This window comes from Scleropages formosus, chromosome 10 (assembly GCF_900964775.1).
Source record: "Scleropages formosus chromosome 10, fSclFor1.1, whole genome shotgun sequence".
NCBI lineage: Eukaryota > Metazoa > Chordata > Actinopteri > Osteoglossiformes > Osteoglossidae > Scleropages > Scleropages formosus.
In genome coordinates this window covers 21,198,572-21,223,488 of record NC_041815.1, presented here as the reverse complement: position 1 = coordinate 21,223,488, position 24,917 = coordinate 21,198,572, and the positions used below count along the sequence as shown (strand labels likewise).

Genomic DNA, 24,917 nt, shown 5'->3' with positions numbered 1-24,917 from the left:
TATAAACTGATAAGTCATTGTATCTAGCATAATATAAAAAAATATTTAAAAAAAAAAACCTCATTGGACGATGGGGTAAAATGAGTAACAGTTACATTTATTTATATAGCGGATGCTTTTCTCCAAAGCGACTTCCAATGAACTCTATGTAGTGTAATCAGCCCACACACCTTAATTTATTAATTTAATAATAAGAACAGATATACATGTTTTTATCCAGCTATAGGAAATGCTAGTAAACTTTTTCCAGCATAGCCCAAGAGAAGCAGGAACAGCAAACTATCCCACTGGAGTCACGTGGAAAGGCCAGCTGTGTGTGCTGTACAGATGACGATGGGTGGGGGGAGGGGGGGCTCTGTGACTGGTTCGGTCTCGTACCCTGGGTCTGCGGGGAGGCGTCCCGAGGAGAGGAGCTCGCTCGCACTCGCTCATCCCTCAGGCTCTCTGGCAGCTGAAGCAAGTCCAGCGGCGTGTCCGGCATTTCTGTCCGACTGCAGTGTGCGAGAAGGGGTGGGGGTGGGGGTGGGGCGGGGGGGAAAGTGGACCGTGGCTCACACATTCTCTTCTCCTCAGATGACAGGAAACAAAAAAACAGGGCAATTACACTTTGTCAAGAGTTAGACGGGCTGAGAAAGCTCATTTTCTTTATGCTTTGGTCTTTCCTGCATGGCCATGTCTTTGGTGACATCTGTACCTAATTCTTCTGCATTTCAAGTCAACCTGGAAGTGCTCTTCTTCTTGAAGGTGCTCCTCCTTGCTGAAGTGCAGAAATTCCATGCAGACTGCAGTGTAATTGTAGTTCCACTGTGTTATGACAAGTACAGACTTCAGTCACGTAAAGAGTGTCATTTGTTCCTGAGGATGTGCTGGTGAAGTGAGTTCTTGGAAGAAGAACTCTTCATGTTAATTTGAATGGGAAACATAAATAATGGGTAATAATGTGAGCTGAGCCATAAAAGATTCACGCTTTTTCACCTAACAGAGACAATTTAGTTCAGAAACAAGTCCATAATATCAGAACTGCTCTGGACACACCTAAAGCCAGGCAAAACCCACACATTCAGCATTGCTTATACATAACACATTTGGGTGCTCCTTTTTAATATCCAATTTCCTCCATTTTCCACTCATCATTTGTCTTATTATTTTCTCGCTTCATCTCATTTTAATCTGTTTTTCTTGAGTGGCACAGTGGTGCAGTAGGTGCGCCACAGCTCCTGGGTTGTGGATTTAAACATGGGCTTGAGTCCTACTTAGCCTCTATGGGTTTTGCATGTTCTCTCTGTCTGCGTGGCTTTATTGTGAGTGCTCTGGTTTCCTCTCACACTCCGAAGATGTGTTTCGGAAATCGGGAACTCCATTTCCCATAGCGTGGTTTGTGAGGCTGAATTAGTGCCTGTGATTGCGATGCTGTTGCATGCTGTCTAAAGGTATAACCTGCCTTTTTTTGCAAGAAGAGCTCTCAGTATGACCCTGTTTCACAAGCTGTTGTAAATAATGTACAGTATCTGTTATTTTATTATGTTTTTTAAATGCTGATACTTTTTGTAAATTGCTTTAGAGTTTTAACCCATACATCTTTCTTTTTTAATGTAAAGTGCTTTGAGAAGCTACATTTAAATGTGCTATATAAAAGAAAGATTATCATTTAATATTATTATAATATCAACTATTATTGTAACAATACCTAATGAGGGGATACTTGTAATTACTCTTGTAACTGTTACTTCTCTCTGCAGCACAGTTCACAAAGTATAATTTGCAATAAAAGCATGGTAAATGAAATCACATCGTTATTCATACTGATTTTCAAGGGAATTCTGTGCATCACTTCAAGTTTCAGAGTAACAGGTAAGGTTTTCCTTTACCTTTTCTTTTTTGTTTTAAGGTTTCTTAAAACTTCTGGTTTTACACTACAATAAAAAGTCATGGGCTTTCTGAGAGATGCTTGAGAGAGGCCACATTACCGGAGTCTGCTCTTCTACTGTGGTGCTTGATATCACTAAGGCTCCTATTTCTTGTTGAAATTTCTGTTTTCATAGGGCTCCTTTTTTGTATTCATTCTATAGGCAAACTTTAGAGTACAAATTACATTTCCTCCTAAGTCCAAATTCTTGGAAAAAGTAGCCTTTGTTATACAAGGGAAGCTTGTAATTATAATTTCAGGGCTTTAAGACATAGGCAAAATGACCTAAAAATTGTTAATAATATTATAATGGAATATTCTTTCGTTCATTCAAAGAGCAGCAGATTACACACAGTATCATTAATGGTCCTAAATAATGACAACACTCAACAGCCTGCATAGGAGAGCCAGACTTGTTTAATTAAATCTAAGATGTGTTCATTCAGGAGGCGTTTTCACTGTAATTAAATGTCTTCTTGCATAAAAATTCAGAGGCTCACCTGATACTGTCAAAAACGGTTGTTTCTCAAGCGAAACGCGACAGCTTTGGTACAATAACGGCAATAAACACAACCCGCCTCTCACACGACCCCTGACACACCTGCCCACTTAAAATGTGCTCAATACCACTTTTTCCGCTACTTTTTTATTCTGTCATCTGTTGTAACTTTTTCACTGAATCGCTCACATTGTTATGAATTTGCAACAAGTCATTTACTTCTTTCATGTAACTTCCATTTCTGGTGTTTTTTGGATGTAAATAAAACATATAACTTGTTACAAGAGAAGAAATTTGACCAGATTTTTTCTTTTTTTTTTTTTTTTAAAAAAAAAAAAGTGAAATCTGTTTATTATGGCATCCCCTTCTTTGCATGACCAAAAAAATGCAAAACTGGTGCATGTGCTGCTTTTGGAGTCCGACAAGGCGGAGGAGGGTAAGGTCTCTACTCATCGGGCAGTTACCTCCCGCCCCCCTCAACACCCCTCCTGTTAGTGCCATGGATCTACGCGCCAGAAAGGGGCTGGAGAAGTTAATTAGCTCTCGTAATTACAGCACTAATTAACTAAAACACCATTCAGCCAGAAAATTTCCACATCCATTTGGTGTAATTATACATCGTCGGCCCAATTAGCATTGTAATGCTGCATGCGCCCCTTGTTTTTGTCTGCCTCCTTTCACCAATTCTGTGCGTGTGTGTGTGTGTGTGTGTGTGTATATATGAGTCTGACAGTGTGTGACTGTGACAGTATTTGTCTTTGTATCTGAATATATGTAGTAGTTTTCTAGTAAACACAAAAAAAATGTGTAAAGAGCTGGAGTCTCGAACACACACACACAGTCACAGTGCGGGTCAGCAGTAGCCATTCTCTTGATACCAAGCAAACGGCTTTACTTATCATCTTTAACAGTAAGCAAAGCACCCTTATCGCGTGTTCGGTGTGACTGGTGATCAATGGAGGGTTCGGTGACGTGTCCCAGACAAAGCTACTGTTTGGACGTGTGTGTTGGATGTTGTGTATCTCTAGTTTCTAGTTACCCACCGTTCCCTGAAGTCGGGAGTTACTTCTCGATTGTGTCTATAAAGTGCTTCATGACTGAGGTCAGCGTCGCAGACGTACCTGAGAACGTAGTTGACCCAGATGACGTTGCGCTCATGGGGCGCTTTGTGGTTGACGGAGACGGTGGCGCATGACTGGACCCACTGGAATCCCCCGCGCCGCTGCAGCCAGCGGTAGTAACCCGTCACCACCTGCCCCTTCCGCAACACTGGGGACAGAGCAGCCATTATTGGGACAGGGAGGACAGCAGGACTGCAAACAGCAATGAGATCAGCTACTGAAGCGACACTGCCAACCTGCAGTGACACAGAGACGGGAGCGACATCAGAATGTACACCTCGCACACGGGACGTGAAACAGTCACTTTTGCCACTGTAATCTAATATGAAAAAAAATCAAAGTTTTATGTCTGGGTGAGGCAGCATGATGGTGCAGTGGGTAGCAGCTGGGTGGTGGGTTCGAATCTGACTCTGTGGACTTTGCACAATCTCTCCGTGGTCACATAGGTTTCCTCCAACTGCTCCACTTTCCTCCCACAGTCCAGAAGCGTGTTTCTGTTGGATTGATGACTCTAAATTGGTCGTTATTTTTTGTGTGTGTGTGTGTGTGTGTGTGTGTGTGTGTGTGTGTGTGTGTGTATCTAGCTTTGTTACTCATCTTCAAACAGCACAGTTACAAATAAGTACAAATTATTAATGTATCCATAATGTATAATTGGAAATATTTGTACTGCAAATATTTAACAAATGTTGCTCTAAAATTTTAATGCTTTAAGAATGTTAATGCACGAAATTGAATAATTAACTGTAGAAAAGAATTTAAATGTTCGCCTAAGAGTAAATTCATATCAAGTACTTGAGAGCAATTCAGTTTAATAAAGTTGGGTACAGGGTTTAAAAAGTCAGGAGTACTTCAAGGGGACATATAAAGATTAGAATGAAATGCAGTCACTGGAATACATGTATTACAGGTTAAAGAAAATGCAGTGTGGTACCTTGGAATAAGTTTAAAATACTATTTTAATCTATGAATATCAATAATTTCCATCTTCATACGGACCCTGAAAGCAGAAATAACTCTTTCACATTGACTTCCCTTACCTGCGTGGTACATTAAGTATTTATGAAATTAGCAGTCGATGTTATTTTAAAATGTATTTTCCAGTAAAATATACCATTTCATGTGGTGTATGACTGGAATAAAAATGTATGTTATTAATTCCAGACTGAATTTAAGAACAGCTTGAGCACCGTAGAATGTAAAGGATGAACTTGATTTGTATTTCGAATTCATTTTTTATAGAAAAAAAAAAAATCATGCATCCGTGAAAATCAATTTATATCCACTGTAATGTTTGTCTTTATTCAGAAAAAAAATGTTTTGCTGCTCATATATAAATACGCATCAACAAATTACACATGGTTAAACAATATTTAGTGCTGCAAACTGAAAATGCTTTTTATTAAAACTAATCATATTGAAATAGTTGCCTGCATCTTTCACCAACTTTAAAAACATATTTTTATGTTTAAAAGTTTACTACTACTTTCCACCCTTTCCTTTCCGGATAATGTTGTAAATGACCTTTTTGCTAAACTTTGAAGTATTGTTGTTGTTCTAATGTGAGGCATTTGATAGACTTTTTTGGCCTGTGATATGTATCTGTGTGTGTGTGTGTGTGTGTGTAGTAAATGGATATATGTACAGATATGAGGAAACAAACTAGGAAACAGACACAAACCCACACACACACACACACACACACACACACACACACACACACACAGGTTAAGGGAAGAGAGGCTCACAGTCTTCATGGCTCTGCCGCAGGGTGTTTAGGTCCTCTGCATGGATGAACTGGTAACATGTGTGTCCCACAACCTCTGCTGGACTGAGGTCCATGTACTCTGAAATCCTGCAGCCAGACAGAGCGCAGAGAGCACTCCTCAGTACCACACACACAAGCAGCTCTGCTCTCTTGGAGGATGGCACACGGAACACACGAACGTCACGTTAAGCGTGACTGCTCTACCTGTTCTCGCAGTAGGTGACCTGCAGGTCCATATTCACACGGAACACAAACATATGGCTCTCCATGCGAACTTCGTTCAGGGTGGAGGGCGGAAGTGTGTGAGCCAGGGCCACCAATCCCAGTGGCCTCTGCAGCGAGCGGGGGGAGCCTGGGACCAGTGCGGGGCGACAGCGGATCCGCCCGGTGACATGGATGACCTGAAAGACCACAAAATTAAATGTCATGCACAATACTAATCTGTCAAAAAAAAAAAAAAAATCGGTACTTAAGGATGGATTTACCAGGTTCATTCATTCATTCATTCATTCATCCACTCGCTCACTCACTGTGCACATTTATCTTGCACTTTTGTACTGTTGCAGTTGTGAATTTCCCTGCAGGGATTAATACACTATAATCCTATACTCCTGTCTTATTCACACTGACTGATTTTAAAAGTTAATTTATTCATTAAACCACTGAATAAATAAAGTTAATTTTAAGTTAAATTACCAGTCAGGCAAGAGCACCAGAAATGAGCAGATATTAAAATTAAAAGTTGAAACGCTATTTTATTAATTACACTTCATAGCATCGCTGCATGTAAAACTTTTGAGCATCTTTGGGACTCTTGGTTTGTCACTGCCTCTTTGTGTATAGTTGTGTAAGTGTCTGCTAAGTATGTGAGTACCAGTGCATGCCTATATCTGCTGTGTGTGTTCACTGCATGTCTAGCATTGTGCATCCCTGTCTGTTGTGTGTCTGCTGTGTGTAGGTGTTTCGCGGCTCCTCTGACCTTGTACCCGGAGGACTTGACGTGCAGCCCACGCTTAGTGAGGGTGGACTTCATGCGGATGAAGAATCCCCTGTCGGGGGGATCGTCTTCTGACTTCAGGGGGCTGGCAGGGGCTACGGGGGTGGGGGGAGAGAACGTGGTCAAATTGCAGAGCGACCGGACGCGGTGATGGACGCGCACCAAGAGCCCGTCAGCAAAACAAACAGATGGTCATACATATTGTACTTGCTCATGTAAATATGCTTCTACACATGGATCATACGGAGAACCTGGCTGCCCGACAGACATACCGCGTACGCCATGAGAAAATAACTTCAGAATCTCTAACCGCGCTGGTGTACCCAGCAGAGTCCAAAAGTACAGATTCCACCCAGAGGTTGGGTTGATCTGTTACTAGTGCAACTTTAATTTACCTGAATATATCCACATGACTTCAGTTGATACATGTGATGGTATATGTTGTATCTTTTTTTATTTTAAAGGTATACTATATATAAAATTGTGAGATGCTTTGGGTAGAAGAGACAGTTAAGAACCAAGACAATATATTTGTGCTCTGTGAAGCCCTGTTTAAATACACGGAAAGACAATTTCTCAAAGGATGTGTATTAAACTCCTTCCCCTACTTATAAACACACCTGGGAGCAGAGGTGTGATTGTACCTGGTTTGCTTGTATCTCCAAATTCACTTTTACTACTAAGGCACTATTAATAAAAGCTACATAATACAGACACCCCTCCATTTATTCACAGGTTAGGCTCTCTAAAAGGCTCGAATAAAGCTGTGATACACAGAAAAAAACACTCTAACACTTCCATCCATCCATCCATCCATTAAAAATAACCCCTTGTCCGATACAAGGTTGAAGAGTTTGAAGCGTATCCCAGAAGCATATAGTGCAGCAGGCAGGGAACGTCCTGAATGGGGCACCAGCCCATCATAGTTTTAACACAGCTTATTTATTTTTCTGGTACTTCAAACTATGCTACGAATAAAACTTGTTTAAAATTTCTGACACACACACAAAAAAAAAAAAACTTCCTATTCAGTGCTGACTGCTGACCAATCCCACACGTAAACAAACCCAATGTACATCAGCTTCGGCCCACTTTCAGCTTTCTTCTTACAGGTTAGGACATGTGAAAGTCTTGACTATATCTATAATAAAAAATAAAATAAATGATCTCTGTATTTATCTTTAAATGACTAAAAATAAAAACACATTCTCTCAAAATGTATATCCTTCTTTCATTCCTCACCTTGTTATCAGTCACCAACACCCAGCAACGAGGCACACGGCATAAGCGTTGCGTAAGGATTTCAATTAGTCCTCCCACACTCCTATTCCTACTTGCACTTTACTGCCATCTAACTGCTGGATGTGGAAGTGCAGGTTGTTTTCAGTGAAGAAGATACAATTCAAAAAGATTAAACCTAAACATATTTGTATCTTCAGGATTTCTTTACTCCAGCATTCGTAACTTGAGACGCCGGTGTGTTGCTACTAATGGTGCAGACAGAGTGAGCCTGCGTTCCACTCCAAGTCACCTGGTTCTGGGGTCTCGGCCAGGGAGGACGTGGACGCCGAGCTGGAGGCGCTCTCGTGGCTCCCTTGACATCCTGCCTCCGCTCTCAGGTGAGGTCTGATACCCAGGTGTTCGGCCATCTCCACATGGTCGGCCGGATGGATGTAGTCAAAGACGCTGCTGCCTGTGAGCTCCACCTGGTGACACAACCCAGTTCTGTGAGCCACACCGACTAAATACATGTTGGACCGTTCGTGGGACTGCTGGCTGCGCTGCACACTGGCACAGTAGGTCTCCTGAAGACTTTCGCCGAACTGCCGTCACCACAAAGTTACAGCAGTGCTGTGTTTGAGCACTGCCTGCATGCTTTCCCGTACACCCCTTCCCTGTGCCACTTGCTGGAACAATGTGTCCTTATGGTTCGAGCAGTGACCCCAGGGCAGCTCCGTGACAGGTGGCACGGTACCAGCCAGCTGTGAGGTTCTCTTTGGAGTGGACTGACAGGTCTGTGTGGGTGAATCCTGCCGTGCTTTTGGTGTTAGCAGAAGGTACAACGTTCTCAGCTGACAATGCTGGGTGTTTTAATGAGCGCCGTGTGGGTGGGGGGACGCATTCAAGTGGGGTCGCCTGGGTCTCCTCCTCTCCCACTGATGAAGGTAGGTGAGGTCTTCCTGCATCTGAGGCCAAGGGGCCCCAGTGGGGGCTTCGCAGAGGTTCCTGTGGATAAGCAAGGCCCCGTTGACCGGCCCACGCCCATCAGAGCCAGCGAGAGGGGGAGGGGGAGTGGAGAGACAGGATATAAATAATAGCAGGGGCATTTAATATGTATGAGGCAACCGGGCAGTCGTCCACAACACATGCCTGGCCCAGCGTTGACTGATGGGAGAGGAGAGGAGGGAGGTGGGGTGGGGCGGGGTGGAGGGGGGACAGTAAACGGGGACTGCATACTAACCAGGCTGCCATCAATCCACCATCTGGGGGGGACCCTCTCGGCCGCAATCATGGTCCAGGATGGGTGACCAGTGAGTCAAGAGGTTCGGTCCCAGGTGCTGAGGGACCAGGCACCGGCTCCACGCCTTTGGGACACTTTCCTGACCTCAGCTGGTCCCACTAAGCAAACCAACTTTCTGAAAGGGCCCCAGGAGCCTCGGGTTAGCAGGGCCAATTAATGTGATGCCCAGGACAATCAGGTGACATCAACTTTTCTACCCACCCCGCACGCCACCGCCACCCACACACATTATCTGAAACCGCTTGTCCCATACGGGGTCGCGGGGAGCCGGAGCCTAACCCGGCAACACAGGGCAAAAGGCTGGAGGGGGAGGGAACACACCCAGGACTGGACACCAGTCCATCTCAAAGCACCCCAAGCAGGAATGAACCCGAGACCCACTGGAGAGCAGGACCCAGTCCAACCCACTGCGCCACCGCCACCATTCTTGCAAAAAGAGATCAAAGAGATCTCTACAATTATCTTGTACACTTCTCCAGAACGTCTGTTTTCCTAAACGATACAATCGAAATCATGTGCTGTCCTCTCATGTCTGTCACAGGTCCCTCACTAATTGATCATTAGGGTCTTTATTACCCAGTGTGTTCGAACGTGAGGGAACAGCAGCAGAAAGGGGCCGTCAACCCTACAGGGTGGCCATGGTCATTAAGAACAGACAGTGGTCAGCTGGGTGTTGGGCATACAGTGGTCTTATAAGGTATTCAGTAGTCACACAGGAGAGTCAGTGTTCATAGAGGACAGTCAATGGTCACATAAGAAGTTGAGTGTATTGGGCAGTCAGTGGTCATACAAGGAAGTGGGCATCTGGGCTGTCTTTGTGCATACAGGCCTGTATAGGGCTTAGCTGGACCCTGGAGCCATAACTCACCTGACCGTGAAATGACACGCACGCCAACACCCCCCGAAGACATCAGCGGGGGGTGGTTCACTCATAATAAATTTCCACCTTTTTATCAACTCCTCTTTCTTTCCTTTTCATCCTCCCGTCTGTCCTCTCGCCAAACATCTTCCTCTTCCCTCGGACTCACCCCCCCGCCGCTCCCCTTTTTTTTCCAGCCCTCCCCAATCAATGTGGCTTTTAAGATGCCTATCGATTTGCTCCCCAGACAGACCCCGCTCGCAGGGGCGACACTTTGATTGCCGTGCGAGTAATTACTGTTATTATTTATGCATCTGGGCGAAATGGCAGGACTTAACATTCACGGTACAAGAGGCCACGGGCAATCAACAGAGGTGAGCACCTGGAGAGTGAGCCTGAAGCGTGAAGCCCCTGCTGACACGCACACACACACACACACACACACACACACACACACACACACACGCATAAGCAAAAGCACATACACACTCTCACATGCAAACAAATAAACACACGTCAGTTCTAGAGGAGAAGTTCAAACTACACTAGAAGACAAACAATATACTTTCACACGTGCGTCATAAGTATACACACAAACACATCAAAACAAACATATAAAAATTAAGGTAAATTACGCTGAGCTATGCAAATTCACACAACCACATAATATGCATTAGTAATTATAGGAACATTATAAACACAGAAGGGAAAAAAAAACATGGTAAGCGCTCATCCCCACTGTGCATAAAAAGGGGACTAAAAACACAGCAATGCAGAAATGACACATGCTGACACACACACACACTTGGCGGCGGGGTGGGCGGCGGAGGAGTAGCTCTCACCTGCGAGAGGCCCAGGTAGATGGAAACCGTCTCGGAGATGTAGAGGAAGCGTCCTTCTTGGCTGACCACGAACACAAAGCCGTCCAAGGACTGCGGACCAGACGGAGACACGTCGTCATTAAAAAGCACAAACGAATTGGAGTAATTAAAATCTTAAGTGTCTGAAGGGATAATTACTGCAGAACAATGGCGGGAATAAAAATGGCCTCCACTTGATGCTAATGGCCATTTGCTACATATGCTTTGTCACCACTTTAAGAGGAGCTGTCACAACGACCCAGACATTTCTACAGCGCACACATCCGGAGAAACGTTACAACGCCAAACGTTGCGGCCAAACGGCCAAGGTAAGATAAGAAGAGGAGGAAGAAGAAGAAGAAGAAGAAGAAGAAACAGGTGAGGCTTTATTTTATGGCTTTTTTTTTTTTAATGGGAAGTGAAAGGTATGCAGAAGGCCTATTACAGTACTTCTGTAGAGAAAAAAATAATAAATTAAATAAATAAATAAAAATTAATGATAATAACAAGAATCCGCCAAGTGTGGAGAGGAGGCAGTCACTTTGGCGGGAGAATGATTGCTGTTTTTGCGGCGACGCTTAAAGTGGCGGTAATTTATGCAAGCGCACATTCAGTATGCAAATGTGAGTGGACGGGTTGCGGGAGCCGCGAGGCTGCCCGAATCGCCGCGAAATAAAGTGCAATTATCTAGTTATTACTGACAGGGGACACGGCGACGAAAGAATCACGTCGCTCTGCGAAGCGCTAATTTGATGTCTATCGGCGCGCTCTTCTCCCGGCGCGTTTTAACGCTCTCCTCTCTTTTGTCCCAAACACAGCCTTTCATTACGACACCTCGGCGTCCGTCTTATCTTCCTTCCATCTTCATTCCTCCGTGCAGCCGCGCTCTTTCGGCTCTGGCCATTTATCTGATGCCGTGTCGGCCGGGTCGGGCCTCGCCGCTTGTAGCGAGCGCGCGCACGGCCTTTTTTTCCCTCCTTTTTTTTTTTTTTCCTACGGGCCCCGGAAGTGGCGACGCGTGAACGTTTGAGCGGGAACGCAGATCATTATTGGAGACGCTGCCTCAGTGCAGACGCTTGATTTGCGGGACCTGAGGGACGTCGGCAACGGGATCGGTGAAGCGGCACGTTTTCATAACCTCAAAATCTCTTACGCCATCATTACGAAAATAAGAACGCAGGTTTTTTTTCTTTTCTTTTCTTTTTTTTTTTTCTTTAAATCTACACTTAAAACCAAAGAGTCAGAGATGTAGCACACGTCATTTGTTTGCACAGCAGGGGGCGCATCGGTTAGAGCCATTGATTCTCTCGAAATCCCATCACATCCTCTCCTGCAGTACCCCGATCAAGGTACTCGGTGTAAACTAGTAGAGTAAAAATACCCTGCAGTATAGACAAGTGCATCATTCTAAATAATACAGTACAGTGTATACTGTACTCAGTAATGTTCAAATGTGTCAGGTAATTTATGAATGCGAATGTCATGTGGCAGGGAGCAGCAGGGTCTCCCCCTCGATTACCTGCAACAGGTGGGCTCCCAGGTGTTGCTCGAACATGTCCGTGGCCAAGGAGTGCGAGGGGTGGTGCACTGCTGAGACAAGAAGAAACGGCCGCAGGTTATAGAAGCACGCGTCCGTCCGAAGTGGACGCGCTCACGACTCCGACAGGTCGACACCGAACACTCCGCCTCTTGGTGTCTCTGACCGTGAATAATAGCCCGACTCGGCTACTCCGGCCCTGCTCTACATAAAGGAGTGTCCGCAAAAAGACAGACACGGAACGTCAGGTTTTGTGCTGCACTTTAACGTTCCCGCGTTATTTAATTTGCTGGGATAATTCAACGAAAAAAATGTTCTTTTATCGGTGTCTGTCTATACTCTCCAAAACTTGTCTCTATGCTGACAGTGCCTTAGCCTTGATACTTTACATCATATATTTCAATTTATATTTAGATACTTTGAATAAAATCATTTATGAAATTACTATTCTTATTGCAATTGATCATGACATGAAAATAATTAAAATCTTAGCAAACCAGAAGAAAGAAAAAAGATGATAGAGGGCAAAATAAAATGAAAAATGGTGAAAATAATAACTTCTCGAGGGTCATTTACCTCAAGTCGCAAATTGCACGGTATGTAGAAACGATGAGCGCGCAACACGGTGCTTTGAGCATTGTTACATTTTTAGTTCTGCTGCATGTTAGCAGGGTGGAGAAGAGCTCCCAGCAGAGCCCGTTTTCACTGAACCACATGTGTTGTGTGTTATAAGCACACAAGAACACGGGCTCCAAGTGTACATCTGAAAGTTCTTTCTTCAAGAACACGGAAACACTACAAATTGACACCCGGAAGCAACGTAATTCACCCGAGTGCACCAAGCAGGAGGCCTTCGGGTGCCGGAGGGAGTCCGCACGCCTATGGGTGGCACGATGCCCCTTTCTTTAAATTCCTGCTCGACGTCTGTCTCTGTGGCCATGCGCTGCTGGCTCTACTTCGTTTCTAACGAACGTGTGTGAGTTTTCAGTCAGCAGTCACAGATGGATTTGCACCACTGCATCGCTCCACAAACCAACAAACAGTTGTTTGTTCTAAACCGAAAAATGAAAAGGGTTTGAAGTCCCCGTGAGACGGAAGGCCTCCTCTGCCTGCCATTGTGTCGCGCTTTGGGATTCGTGTAGAGCCAGTGTCCGTCAGCGCCCGGCCACACAAACAACACACACAGCTGTGTGACAAAGACCCGCTGCCTTTGTATACCGGGGTGCCCCCGTGGGGACTGCGCAGGAATATAAATGACCCCTCCCATCCACCAGCACCATTCAGAACATTCAAAAGGGGTCTTGCTTGGGAAGGGGGAGCCTGTGGCTGTGGAGAACGGAGGTGGGGGGTGGGTGGCGTCCCGGGGTCACGTGCGGGCCGGCCGGGCGGCTGGTGGGACCCCCGTCTCGCAGGGTGCCCCCATCCCCCACAACCCTCCCCACGGCGCGGTGGCGCGTTGAATACCGTCACGCAGGCAAAGGAAGTGTCTGCGATGACGTCACCCATTCAGCTTGATTCATGGGTCTGCGTTCAGCGGCGCGGCACTCGGGGATTTTCTGGGGGCTCAAACAGGCCGGCACAAAGGGGCAGCTAAACAAATAACAACCAGCGCAACGCAGATCCTTGCGATGTTGCCATGGCTCTGCATCGCTCATATTTTATTGTCAGAGCAGCGAAGATTCGTAGGAAATGGATGGGTTGAGGTCACATGTGTTTGGTTTCAGCCCGACTTGAGATCATTGAAGCGACTGAATTGGTCCTTTTTTCAAATATTGTCATTCAAGGGAGAGATCTTTGTTTTCCTTCACAATCTGAGTGTGTGTTTAAAAAAAAAAAAAAAAAGGAAATTGAGTGCTTTATTTCCCCCCTTCCCCCCACCCACCGCCCCGCTTTCTGTTTAATATATAAAAAAACGCTCCGCTCTGACGGGCCGATCCCTGGCTCTGGCTCAACCTCTTCCGCTGCCCGAACGGGTCGATCTTATAACAAATTTAGGAGTTATCTACGGGAACAAGATGGGTCACATTCTCATGGCGAGCATCTGTAACTTTTGTCAGCTTGGTTATCTTTCCTGAAGGGAAGCTTGATTAAACCGCACCATGTTGACCATGAGGCAGCTTCAGCAACCCCCTCGCCGCTGGCAGAAGAGAAGGGAACAGGGCTGAACCAGAGCAACAGAGAGAGAGAAGCACCTTAATCGCTGCGTCCTTCTCCCCTGCAATTATCCTTTCACTGTGTCCCCCCCACCCCTGCAACACTCCCTATCTCGTCCCCTCTCTCCTTCTGCGGTCGAACATAATTTGAGTGCAATTAACATCCCTTAAAAGCCCTCGCCACTTTAAACGCGGGGAATTAGCGCCGGACAGACATGGGGAGCGTGAGCGAGAAAGATGGAGGAGAAAGTGAGAGCGGGAGGTGGACTTGGAGGAGGTGGGGAGGAACTCGGAGGGAGATGCGGGCCAAACGCGGAGTGGGTAGCAGGACAGGCAAAAAGGCAGATACCAGAGAGCCTGGCATCGGAGAGGAGCAATTACTGTATAGCTTCCCGAAAGTCGGCAATTAATTTTCGTCCACTGTGGAGGACATGTGTTTTTAGGTGTATCTCCCAAATACATTACATGCTGCAACGCTGAGTTCCAATGCAGGTTACAGAGGGCATTCTGCGCTTTAAATAACACCGCATGTTTGGCAGTGGGGCTTGGACAGCTTCCTAGAAATCTTAGAAATATGTCCAAAAGCCTCTTTTTGCCTGGTGTCAGTAGGATATCTTTCAAAAGTGTGACTATTGTGCTCCGAGTTGTGTTGGGACTTTCTATAAATAAATCCCACGGCGCATAACTCGGCTTCATAAGGCAGGAGCGAAAAGCCCAGGCTGAACCGCTCATCTCGGAGATGGCGCTACATCTGACCAGCGGGCCAACGCGCGTGGAAAACCGAGAGCGGTCGAGACATTGACACACGGCTCGCGGAGCGATCACGAGCGACAAAGTCATCAACGTGGGTCGCGCGGAATCCTCCCATCATAATTAAACTTGAGGGATGCGCGGAATTCGACGCTGCCGAATTAGTAACAGAAGCCATTACTTGGATCAGACTGGCAAAAATCCACCAGAATGATGAATCTCCTTCTGGATTTAATAATGAAAGAATTTTCAATTTCCTCTTTTCTCGACATTAAATTCTGGGTGTCATCGACTTACTCCATCATCGCTGTGAGCAGCGATAACACCAGTACAGTTCAATGAGTCGTCCAGTTTTCCACAATTACAGCTGATGTTCAGGCATTAATCTTTCTATACATTTTTTTCGTTGGCCTCATTTTCACTAGCGATATCCTGCTGGGTTTAGTGACCCTCATTATATGTTCAGCCCCCCCTTCACAAACACACAGAGAGAATAAATATGCCGTGAAGTGTCTCTGTGCCGTTCTGCCCCCTCCCCACATCCTGCCTCTCCCTCTTGCTCCTCTCCTTCCCCCTCCCTTCCCAATGTCTCTCCCTCTATCTCTCTCCATGTGAAGGTCATACAATTGATTTTCCTCTGTCTATTCATTTTTCAAGACTGGCTTTGAAACGTGCAATGCAGACAAAAGCCAGACTGCACCCCCAGCACCCACACCCGCCTCAATCGCTCACATACTGCCCCCACCCCTCCCCAGCAAAGAGAAACGGGGGTGGGATTGTCCACTACGTGGCTCCCAGATTCCTTCACTCTTGTTACTGAACTTGAAACTGAATTCCAGCAGCGGAAACCCTGGCTGCTGACGTCCAAAAATCATATATATAAATATTTTTTTTTTTTTTTTTTTTTTATAATGGAGAATTTTTATATTGTGTGGCCCAAGACAACGGGTGGGTTTATGCAGAGTGTTAGAATAAACACGTAAAAATACATTTCAAATTTAAAGACAGCCCTGGTTGAAGCTAGCCGATGCATTTCAAGTTCTTCGTGTACCATCGGTATTTATAGATTATAATTAAAGTGATCATTGAGGCAGTTAATAGATTCTCACTGAAATAATTAGCTGTATTATGTCTGTACATGATGCAATATTTGAAATGGAAAAAAAATATTTTGGCAGAACATTTCACAGAACATCTGCTGAATTTTGATGACACATTTTACGGGTCTGTTTTTTAAAAAGAAAAAAGTCTGATACCGACCTAAAAATATGGGGGAAAAAAAAAAAAAAACACTTCCATTGAAAACTTATTAAAACCTGATGATTAATACTATATAAAAAATGTTGAAAAAGTACTAATTTAATTACACAGAATCCTATTTATTTTATGTATGGGGGGGGGAAAGAGGTGCTGATATTACATTTAATTTTTCAAATTAAGCTTTTTAATTCACAAACTGATTAATCTTTTAATTAATTTCTTTAGTTTTCATAATAAAGTAGCCTGAGAGCCAGCCATGCAATAATCTTGATGTAATAATATTTGATTAAAAACACTATAATCTATTAAAATGAATGCTCGATTACAGTTCTTGAATCAAGGTACTCGTCACTACAATCTTAACACGGATCATATTTTTCCGTTAGTTCTCTTGTGCCTGCTGTTCCTCGGCTCGTGCGACGTCGCTGAGATCGGCTTCCTAAGGAGCACGCGCGCTACGTGAAATCCCCATTTCGGCACGGTGACCTCTCTGCTACGCGTGGCCGGGGGGAGCGCGGCACGCTGGGTACAACCGCGGCGCTTCGCGCTTCGCGCGTCGCGACCTGTCCGTGCCAAGGAACACCTGTTGGCGCTCGTTCCGAATCGCGCGGAGCCCCTCTTAGAACAATGACCCCCGCTTGAGAATGGCATTGCTGCTCGCGGCGGTGATTCCCGCCAAAACCTCTCTCGCTCTCACACACACTTTCGCACCTTTGCAGCATCCCGGATTCAGTCTCACAGGTGTTCCCTAAGCAGTGCGCACACTCTGATTGCTGCTCAATTGTTTGTACCTCGGTAATAATAGCAATTAGACCACCCTTCTAATTACGTTCTCCTCGTTATATAGTTAATTTGTGTAATCACAAATTGGGTGGATAATTTTCTCTCTCTAGCTACTAGCTTCGACGTGTCTCGGATAAGGCCGCGGCGCAAGATCTCAGAGCAGGTACTTTCGGTAAAGCGAAATGCTTGGATATTGTCGGGGTAAATGGGACACGATTGAAGAATAATGAGGCAGTTACACCGGTGAAAGATCCCGACTTAAGTGGCAGAAAATTTGTCACTTGGGATGTAATAACTTGTATCTCACTTGTTCAGATGATGTTTGACAGAGGAAGAACTGTTTTGTGTGTGTGTGTGTGTGTGTGTGTGTGTGTGTGTGTGTGTGTGTGTGTGTGTGTGTGTGTGTGTGTGTGTAACTGACTGGCCTACTGTAAAACATCAGTATAGGGTACACCGCTTTCCACGGCATGTCAAGTCGGGGTTCCGGCCAAAACCAAGTGAAAAACCACATAGAATAATACTCACATCTGGCTGATCTGAGCTCAAGTTCCAACCGTTATTTCAACAAACCTAAGGCATTTCTCGTTTCTGTAAGTGATGCGCTTGGTGCAGCTTCACTGAAATTCAACATAAAATAAAATTTGCATGAAATGACTTGTTCACGCCGCAGAACACGAATGACATTAAGATGACTCCTTTTCGATGTTCCATCATGAAAAATGAGTGCTTTGTTCACTTTGGTAAAGTGCTAATAGAGGAGAAATAAATATTTCTTTAATTTTCATAATGTTTCTTCTAATTTCATGCGTTTTACATTTAACATGTAAAATAAGTGGCATTAAGGCAAAGAATGTGTGGCGCATGTACACCATAAGATACGGAAGGTATAGGATGCACACACACACACACATTGACTGAAACCGCTTGTCCCATACGGGGTCGCGGGGAACCGGAGCCTAACCCGGCAACAAAGGACGTAAGGCCGGAGGGGGCGGGGACACACCCAGGGCGGGACGCCAGTCCGTCGCAAGGCACCCCAAGCGGGACTCGAACCCCAGACCCACCGAAGAGCAGGACCTGGCCAAGCCCGCTTCGCCACCGCGCCCCCCGGTATAGGATGCGTGTCAACTCTACCCAATGTAGTGGACCCCCAACTCAACCTGACGGAAGCACGGTGCTTGGGCAGTCCTACCCTTGGTGCAGTTTGGTCCTCCCTCCAGCAGGGGGCCCCACGGCGGCTCTCCCTGACTCGCAAAGTGGCGCATGTGCAGGTAGCTGATTGTGAGGCGGATGACGGACGCCTTGTCCAGCTGGCTGGTGATGGCACCCGGAAGAGGCAGCAACTTGGCGAGCTCGAAGAATTCAAAGTTTTCCTTCCCGCGTCGGGAGCGCGCAGCATTGCGGGACTTCTCCTTCCTCAGGTTCTGCAAGCTGGCGGTGCGGAGAGACAAGGAGACAGCGGAGACGGGCCGTCAGTGGCACCGGGGAGCTACGTACATGTACGGGAGGCCGTGCAAATGAGAAACGGAGACGAGGAAGAAAAAAGTCGAAAGCCGAAACAAATGCCGAAAGCGATAAACGCGCAACGATACGTAACGAAACAGAACGGAAGCTGTCCTACAGGGCTACAGTTTTGGAATTTCATTAGTCGTTCAAACAAAAACATTTATCGTCATGTTAAAAATTTCAACCAAAATATCTGCAACAAACACGCTGAGGGTGGAGAGCGATCTGTTGTTTTGTTTTTTTTTTTTTTACTGCCTTTTATACATAATTACTAGCTTGATTGTGGCACTTAACAATATACTCCAAAGGCCCCATACTGTTACATAAAAGGATATGTGGTCCAAAAAGGACATGAAAGAAAACATTTTCCAGGATCACAGCAGTTTACGCGATAAGCGTGGGGCTACGTTTGGATTTATACAAAAATCACGATTTTATCCCGGTAAGGATGATAGTATTTTGCGAGTGGAAGTGCCCTGGCAATTCCATTCCTCTGCTCTCGGCTCAGTGCAGTCGAGCATCATCCTTGAATGAGGGATCGCCGGGAGGGGGTTTGCGACAGTGCCGGGGGCCCAGGTAGCCCGTCGCTGTGATTGGGCATCGACTTCCAGCAATCTGGACTGAGTGGCAGAATTATGTTGTCGTTGTCGTGGTGACTGTGCAATTTGCGTCCCCTTTTAGAACAAAGGAGCAGTGTCTCCCGACGCCTGTGACATCGATTTTGGTTTGAGGGCTGCAAAAGGAGTTTGTGATGCCAGAGATTGGTGTGTGTGTGTGTGTTTGGGGGGGGGGGGGGGGGTGCATGCGTTAAAGTGACATTCTCAAACAATCCACGTGGATCTTATGATTGCAGTTTTCCCGGCCTCTCTCCAAATACCGAAATACCCTTCTCTGGAGTCGTAGAACCTTCAAGAACGTTTCGGAATTACTCCTGCAGAATACAGTCGGTGGTTTTCTGCTGATTTCGTCCAGTATTTTATATCCTCCTATGGAAGGGTGGACATTAATAATTCTTAGTAAATTCAGTGAATGCCCTGACCATGAAACGGGTTTTGTAACTAAGGCGGCGGCCGAACGCCGGCACTGGATATCCCGGCCTTTCCTGGAAAAGGGATCGGCACCGAGCTGCCAGCCATCGCTCTCGGACGCAGCGAGGCCACGACGGCGCACGCCGAGAAACGGACCGTCCGTCCCGCTCGCCGAAGCAGGCCGGTGGGCGTACGCCAATGTCTTTGGGAATGTGCGCCGCCGTCTTTATCGCTGCTGCGTGAGCGTGAGGGTGTGTCCGTGTCTGTCTGCACGTTGCCGTGTTTGCGCATGTATGTACGTCCATGCCTGCGTGGGCATCTCTCTCTCACCAGGGCAGCGTCGGTGGCTTGGCCAGCAGGCCCTGCAGGAAGTCCCACTCCACGCTGACACACTTCCCCTCGCCGGCGAACGGCATAGCCGCCATCGCAGCCGCGTGGGCCGCCACGCCTAGCGCAGCCTCCGATTGAGCAGTGCTGTGTCACGGCGAGACCTCCTGCGGGAGAGACGGGAGCAGTCACCTCACACGCCGCTGGGGGAAAGGGAGCCGGAGGAGACGGGTGCGGGAGGGGAAAGGCAGAAGAAAAAGACAGACGATGATTTTTCGGAGGTTTACTATCCTCATTGGCACCCTTACGCTCAGCTTACGCGTAAGACGGAGAATGAGCGGAGGAGTGATGAAGCAGAAAAACAAGAAGAGCAGAATAATGGTGCTATACGTGGAGGGAGATATACTCTGCCCGCCCCCCCCCGAATCCGTTTGAAAATAGATGAGTGTCCTCCGGTCCCAGTAATTCATGGCCCACACACACAGGCCCAAGCTATGCCAGTTCCCACACTTCCCAGTGCCAGCTGGCCAGTTCCCCACCCCCACATGCCTTCCACTCGCTCGGCTCGGCTGACCTTTAAAGGGCCGGTGCTGCCCCCAGCGGCCCGGTAGCCGGCCGCGGGCGACAACTGCCCTCTCGCCAGGGCTGGGTGGATGGTGCCAGCGCGTCCGGCGCGCGCGGCCCAATGCCCCTTACGCAGTCCCACCGCTTCTTCCTCCCATTTACAAGCGACGGGTTGGGTTACTGTGGTATGGCCACGCCCGCAAGGTGATGAAATGCCATCTCTCTGAGAGCAAACCCAAAGTTACAGGCAACAAAAAAGCTGTCCATTTGTTTCAAGCGCTGCATCTTTCAAGCTGTTCATTTTTAATATCTGGCCGATCCATCCGGTATTTTCTCCATCCCGTCTGCCGTTCTTGTCCATACCGCCATCGCACAGCAAGTAGTGGAGACGTTTCTCGCGGTGGCGGCGCGGTTGACTTTGCAATCCCGGTCCAGCTTTTAAAACGCAGTCTCGCTCTCGACGATCCTGATTCGGTCGCCTTCGCCGGATGCGTGCGCTGCCCATCGGCCGTTGGGTTAATCATTCAAAAGCCGCAATACGGGATTTGCGATTTTCTTTTCGGCGCTGGTTTTCTTCTTTAATTACGGAAAAGATTCAGGAAACGGCGAGCAAATGAGAAACAGTAATGAGGGACAATGGTGCAGATGGGGATGGGTAATCTGGCTTTTGTTGCCCCAAATACAATGCTGCCCTGTGCACTTTCCCCCAGCTAATAAGATCCTGTCCCCCAGCTAATAAGAATGTCACAAGTTCTGTGGACCTCCCCCAACACCGTGCCCCCTCTGGGAAGGGTGTGTGTACGCTGGGGGGGGGGGGGGGTGATGCTTGGCTCCCGGCCAAGCCCCCGGTCCGCCACGCCACGTCCCTGTCATTTACATAGCCGCTCCGCGATTTGGCTCAATTACCGCTTGTTTTCAGGGGGGAATTGTTAATTAGAGCCTCCAGCTGTCGGGGCTTCGTTAGCGTGCTCCGCCCCCCTCCCAGCGAACGCGGGTTAGGAGACGGAAAGCGAAGGAAGCAAACATGTCCGAAACGTTACGGCGCGCCACCAGGAACGGTGACGAGTTTACTCTCCCTCGTTCGCTCGTTCGCCTCCGTGCGAGTGGCCGTGGGAAGCGTTGCCCTGTAAAAGCGTCGAAAAGGAGCCGGTGGCCTCCGCCTTCAGGCTCGTGCGACTAAACGTGATGAGCGGAAGATATTTACGTGCGCTGAAACAAACCTGTCGGCGCTTGCTAGAGCAAACAAACAACCATTTACCGCTCCTCCTTTTGCATCCTTTGATTTTTCACTCATTCCATGTTGTCCTACTTGGATTGCCCTGGACCCACTAAGTGAATATATTTAAATGTCAATGGGCTGTACATGTTGAGCACACACAGTGCCAGCGTTCAGAATGAATCCACTTTCTCTCCTGCGAGGGAAAAAGAAATCTTTCTTTACCCCTAAGGCTGTTTATCCTGATTATTTCCCTCTGCAGGTGTGTATCCGTACACCCTCCAGCTGGCCAGAGAGGCACCTCATAGCATTACTTTGAGTCTTCTGCTTCTGCACATTCCTCGGTAGCGTGTTTGAAGCCTCTTTCTGGATTCATACAGTCTGCTTTGGGTCATTACCAGTTGTGGCATGTCTTGGATCCACCGCTCCACCCCACCCCGCTTGGAGACGCATGTGGCCTTGTGGGACTCGGTGGCGACCAGAGCAGAAATCCCCATCGCCGAGCGCTGTGACCTTGAGGAATCGCCCTGCCTCCTCCAGATCGGAGAGGTGGAGCACGCCTGGTTCCCCCTCCATCTGCACCATTAATTATTCCCCTCAGTCAATAAAAAGTGTGATTAGAACCATATTAACCTCTTCCTCGCTGAGCCACAGGACAGAAAACCTGCAGGGGAAATGGAGCGAAAAAATGTAATCTTGACTGTTCCTCAACTGCTCGTCCTAAGAGAAAACAAGCAGGAGTCATTGATTGATTCGCGAATAAACGGAACACGATGAGCAATTGCCCGCTATTGAACGTTTTCGCTGCTATCAAGCGTGACGCTCATTTATAACACGGCCGCGTAATACGAGACGTTATTGTTTATGGAGTCCGCAGACCACGCTCGGTGCTTTGGTACGTAGAAGTGCCATCGGAGCGCCGTGTCCGTTGCGGTACTGTCCCAATGATGAGCGAGGCCTCATTCGAAGTGAGGAGAAAGAGGACGTGTCGGAGAGGATGTTCCCGGCCGCTTTTGCCAAGACAAATCAATGCCAGCATATTGACTGTTGGAAATAACTCCCGGATGGCCAGACGGGTCAATGTGGCAGACTTTCAAGTACAGGCCGGCGTATTGCGGGTGGGTGTCGTCACACGGACAAAATGTTGCTCTAAGCTGCTGGAAGCCACGGTTTACATTTTACGATCGCGTTGCTCGTCCGCCTCCCTCTGCAATAGCATCGCCCGGCTCGCGATCCCTTGCCCGAGCGAAGGTGCCGCGCTCCCCGTGCGCGCTGACATCGAGTAGCCGAAAGGGGAACGTAACGGATTTAAAGTTCACTCCTTGCTGTGGCATTGGCTGAGCGCGCGTGTGTCTGTGTGTGAGCGCGTGCCGTCTCTCCGACAGCTCCGTGAGTGGCAGCGGAGGTTACATAAGGAGCCACAGTGGAGCGGAGTGGACAGGCGGAGGAGAGACGGGGTCAGCGGCGTGTGAAACGGAACAGTCTGGTGCTGACACTCGCTATCGCCCTCCTGTCTATCCACACGTCTGTCAACAGCTCCCCGTCTCTGCGTCCGTCCGTCCCCCCCCACCAGCCCATTCATGCGCCTGAGAGCTCATCTCAGCGCCATTTAACTCAACTGCATCTGCTGCTGGCATGTCCAGCATCGGGGTAACGGGCACCTGCTAAAGCAGACCTCTCCAGATCCACTGGGCCCTTGACCGCTCACGATGGACCATCACTCTCGGTCTGTCCGGTGCCACCGTGGAGCGCCGGCTCCATGCATTTGGCTCGGGATGGCAACGCATCCATCGAGAAGTATCTGGACGGTCTACACGCAGTGGCCTGTGTGATTCTGGGAGTTAAAACGATGACAGTTCCCGGGCCCTGGTAGCTGCCATTGAGCGTCAGTCCTCGGAGGACCCGTGCGCAGCCCGGTTCCCATACATCACTCACGGGCACATCAGCATTTAATTTTAAATGCTTCGTAATCCCACTCCTCAGACAGCGCTGGCCTTTCCTGCATCTGATTAACTGTAATTAAGACATAACACCCTCCTAAGCAAATACATGAAAAGGAAATTATCATGTCAAAACTGATGTGACGTCCTAAAGGAGCACTGCAAATGCGCCCGGTCTAATAGATGCGCAGTTTTATCCTCAGGTAACGCATCGTGCGCTTCTTCAAGTATCTATGAAGCAAACCTTACGCCTGGCACACCCTAGATCTTGCGCCCAGCCCTGGCTGCAGTCACCTGTGGGCAGCCTCGCCACACCGGAGAAGATCTCAAGGTCTCGTTCCTGTTTTGGGTGATTTTCCTGGACTTCTGAGGGTGTTTCCCAGGAGTCCGCCTGGGCTGCACGGCGGTGGAGAAGCGCGGGACCCCGGGGTCCAGGTCCGATTGTTTGGCAAAGCGTAGCGCGGATTCCAAATCTCGAACCTGCGTAGATAGCCCTGGAGCCACCTTGCAGCCCGCTCAGGTCTTCGAGCAAACGTCTTTCACGCCAAGCTCCTCTCACACTGGGAATGGCTGCTTCCTTTTCGTGTCTGAGGCTTAGTGAAATCACATTGTATGGGTGAGAACGCCCTTCACGATGACTGACAGAACGCCTGCCCGGAATGTGGAATTACACCACAGACAAGCAATTCTACCACCGACCGAAAGGCGAAATGTAGCCGCACAGACTGGTGGCACAGGTGAAATTCTCCGATCCCAAAGACAATCCCGGGTCCCAAAGACACCAACGCTTTCTTTTTGCAACGTGCATGCATTCCCTAACTTTTTCCTTTTGTGAAAATGTAACGCGTCGTGTGCATATTTCTCTTCTTTTGGCATCTTGCACGTTTACGCGGCACTTCGGTTGTCGGATGCATTTCCTACGTCTTCTCCAGTGAGATGTGAAGGAAAAGAAACGATGAGCGCTGAGCTGGTATGAGGAAACTGTAACGGCGCTTGTCGGAGCGCCAGTAAATCCCACGGAGAGTGTCGACCGGTTCGTTCCTGTGAAGTCTTAACAAGACACTTCACTTTATATGATTGCGCTTGTACTTCTGCAGATCAATAACATAGCAATGAAACGAAAGAGCCCGCTGAGAACTCGCGCTCGTTGCCGAGTCTAAGACCTCGATCCAAGACGTCCCGGGTCCCGAGGTATGACGAATTCGCCCGATGCTCAGGTGCAGAATGAAGAGATAAAAAGGTGCACCTGTGGTACCGCGAGCTGGGAGATGGATCCCGGAATGAGCGCGTGCCGTCACTTCGTTCATAAAGGATGTGCGCTC

General features: G+C 47.7%; 1 protein-coding gene across 2 annotated transcripts in view; it reads right to left on the bottom strand.

Moving 5' to 3' along the window:
• npas1 (neuronal PAS domain protein 1) overlaps positions 1 to 24,917 on the bottom strand; it is a 28,872-nt gene that overhangs the window by 3,487 nt on the left and 468 nt on the right. Inside the window, exons 2-11 of one of the 2 annotated variants that reach the window (XM_029255234.1) lie at positions 19,879 to 20,042; positions 18,207 to 18,445; positions 12,051 to 12,121; positions 10,514 to 10,603; positions 7,823 to 7,997; positions 6,274 to 6,386; positions 5,499 to 5,695; positions 5,275 to 5,381; positions 3,527 to 3,674; positions 379 to 491 (exon numbers count right to left, since the gene is read on the bottom strand). In XM_029255234.1, coding sequence (XP_029111067.1) covers positions 379 to 491; positions 3,527 to 3,674; positions 5,275 to 5,381; positions 5,499 to 5,695; positions 6,274 to 6,386; positions 7,823 to 7,997; positions 10,514 to 10,603; positions 12,051 to 12,121; positions 18,207 to 18,445; positions 19,879 to 19,973 — 1,348 coding nt within the window. In that variant the 5' untranslated portion in view covers positions 19,974 to 20,042. Of the gene's footprint in view, positions 1 to 378; positions 492 to 3,526; positions 3,675 to 5,274; positions 5,382 to 5,498; positions 5,696 to 6,273; positions 6,387 to 7,822; positions 7,998 to 10,513; positions 10,604 to 12,050; positions 12,122 to 18,206; positions 18,446 to 19,878; positions 20,043 to 24,917 lie in introns of those variants that run through there. The other variant, XM_029255235.1, reaches the window with a different exon arrangement.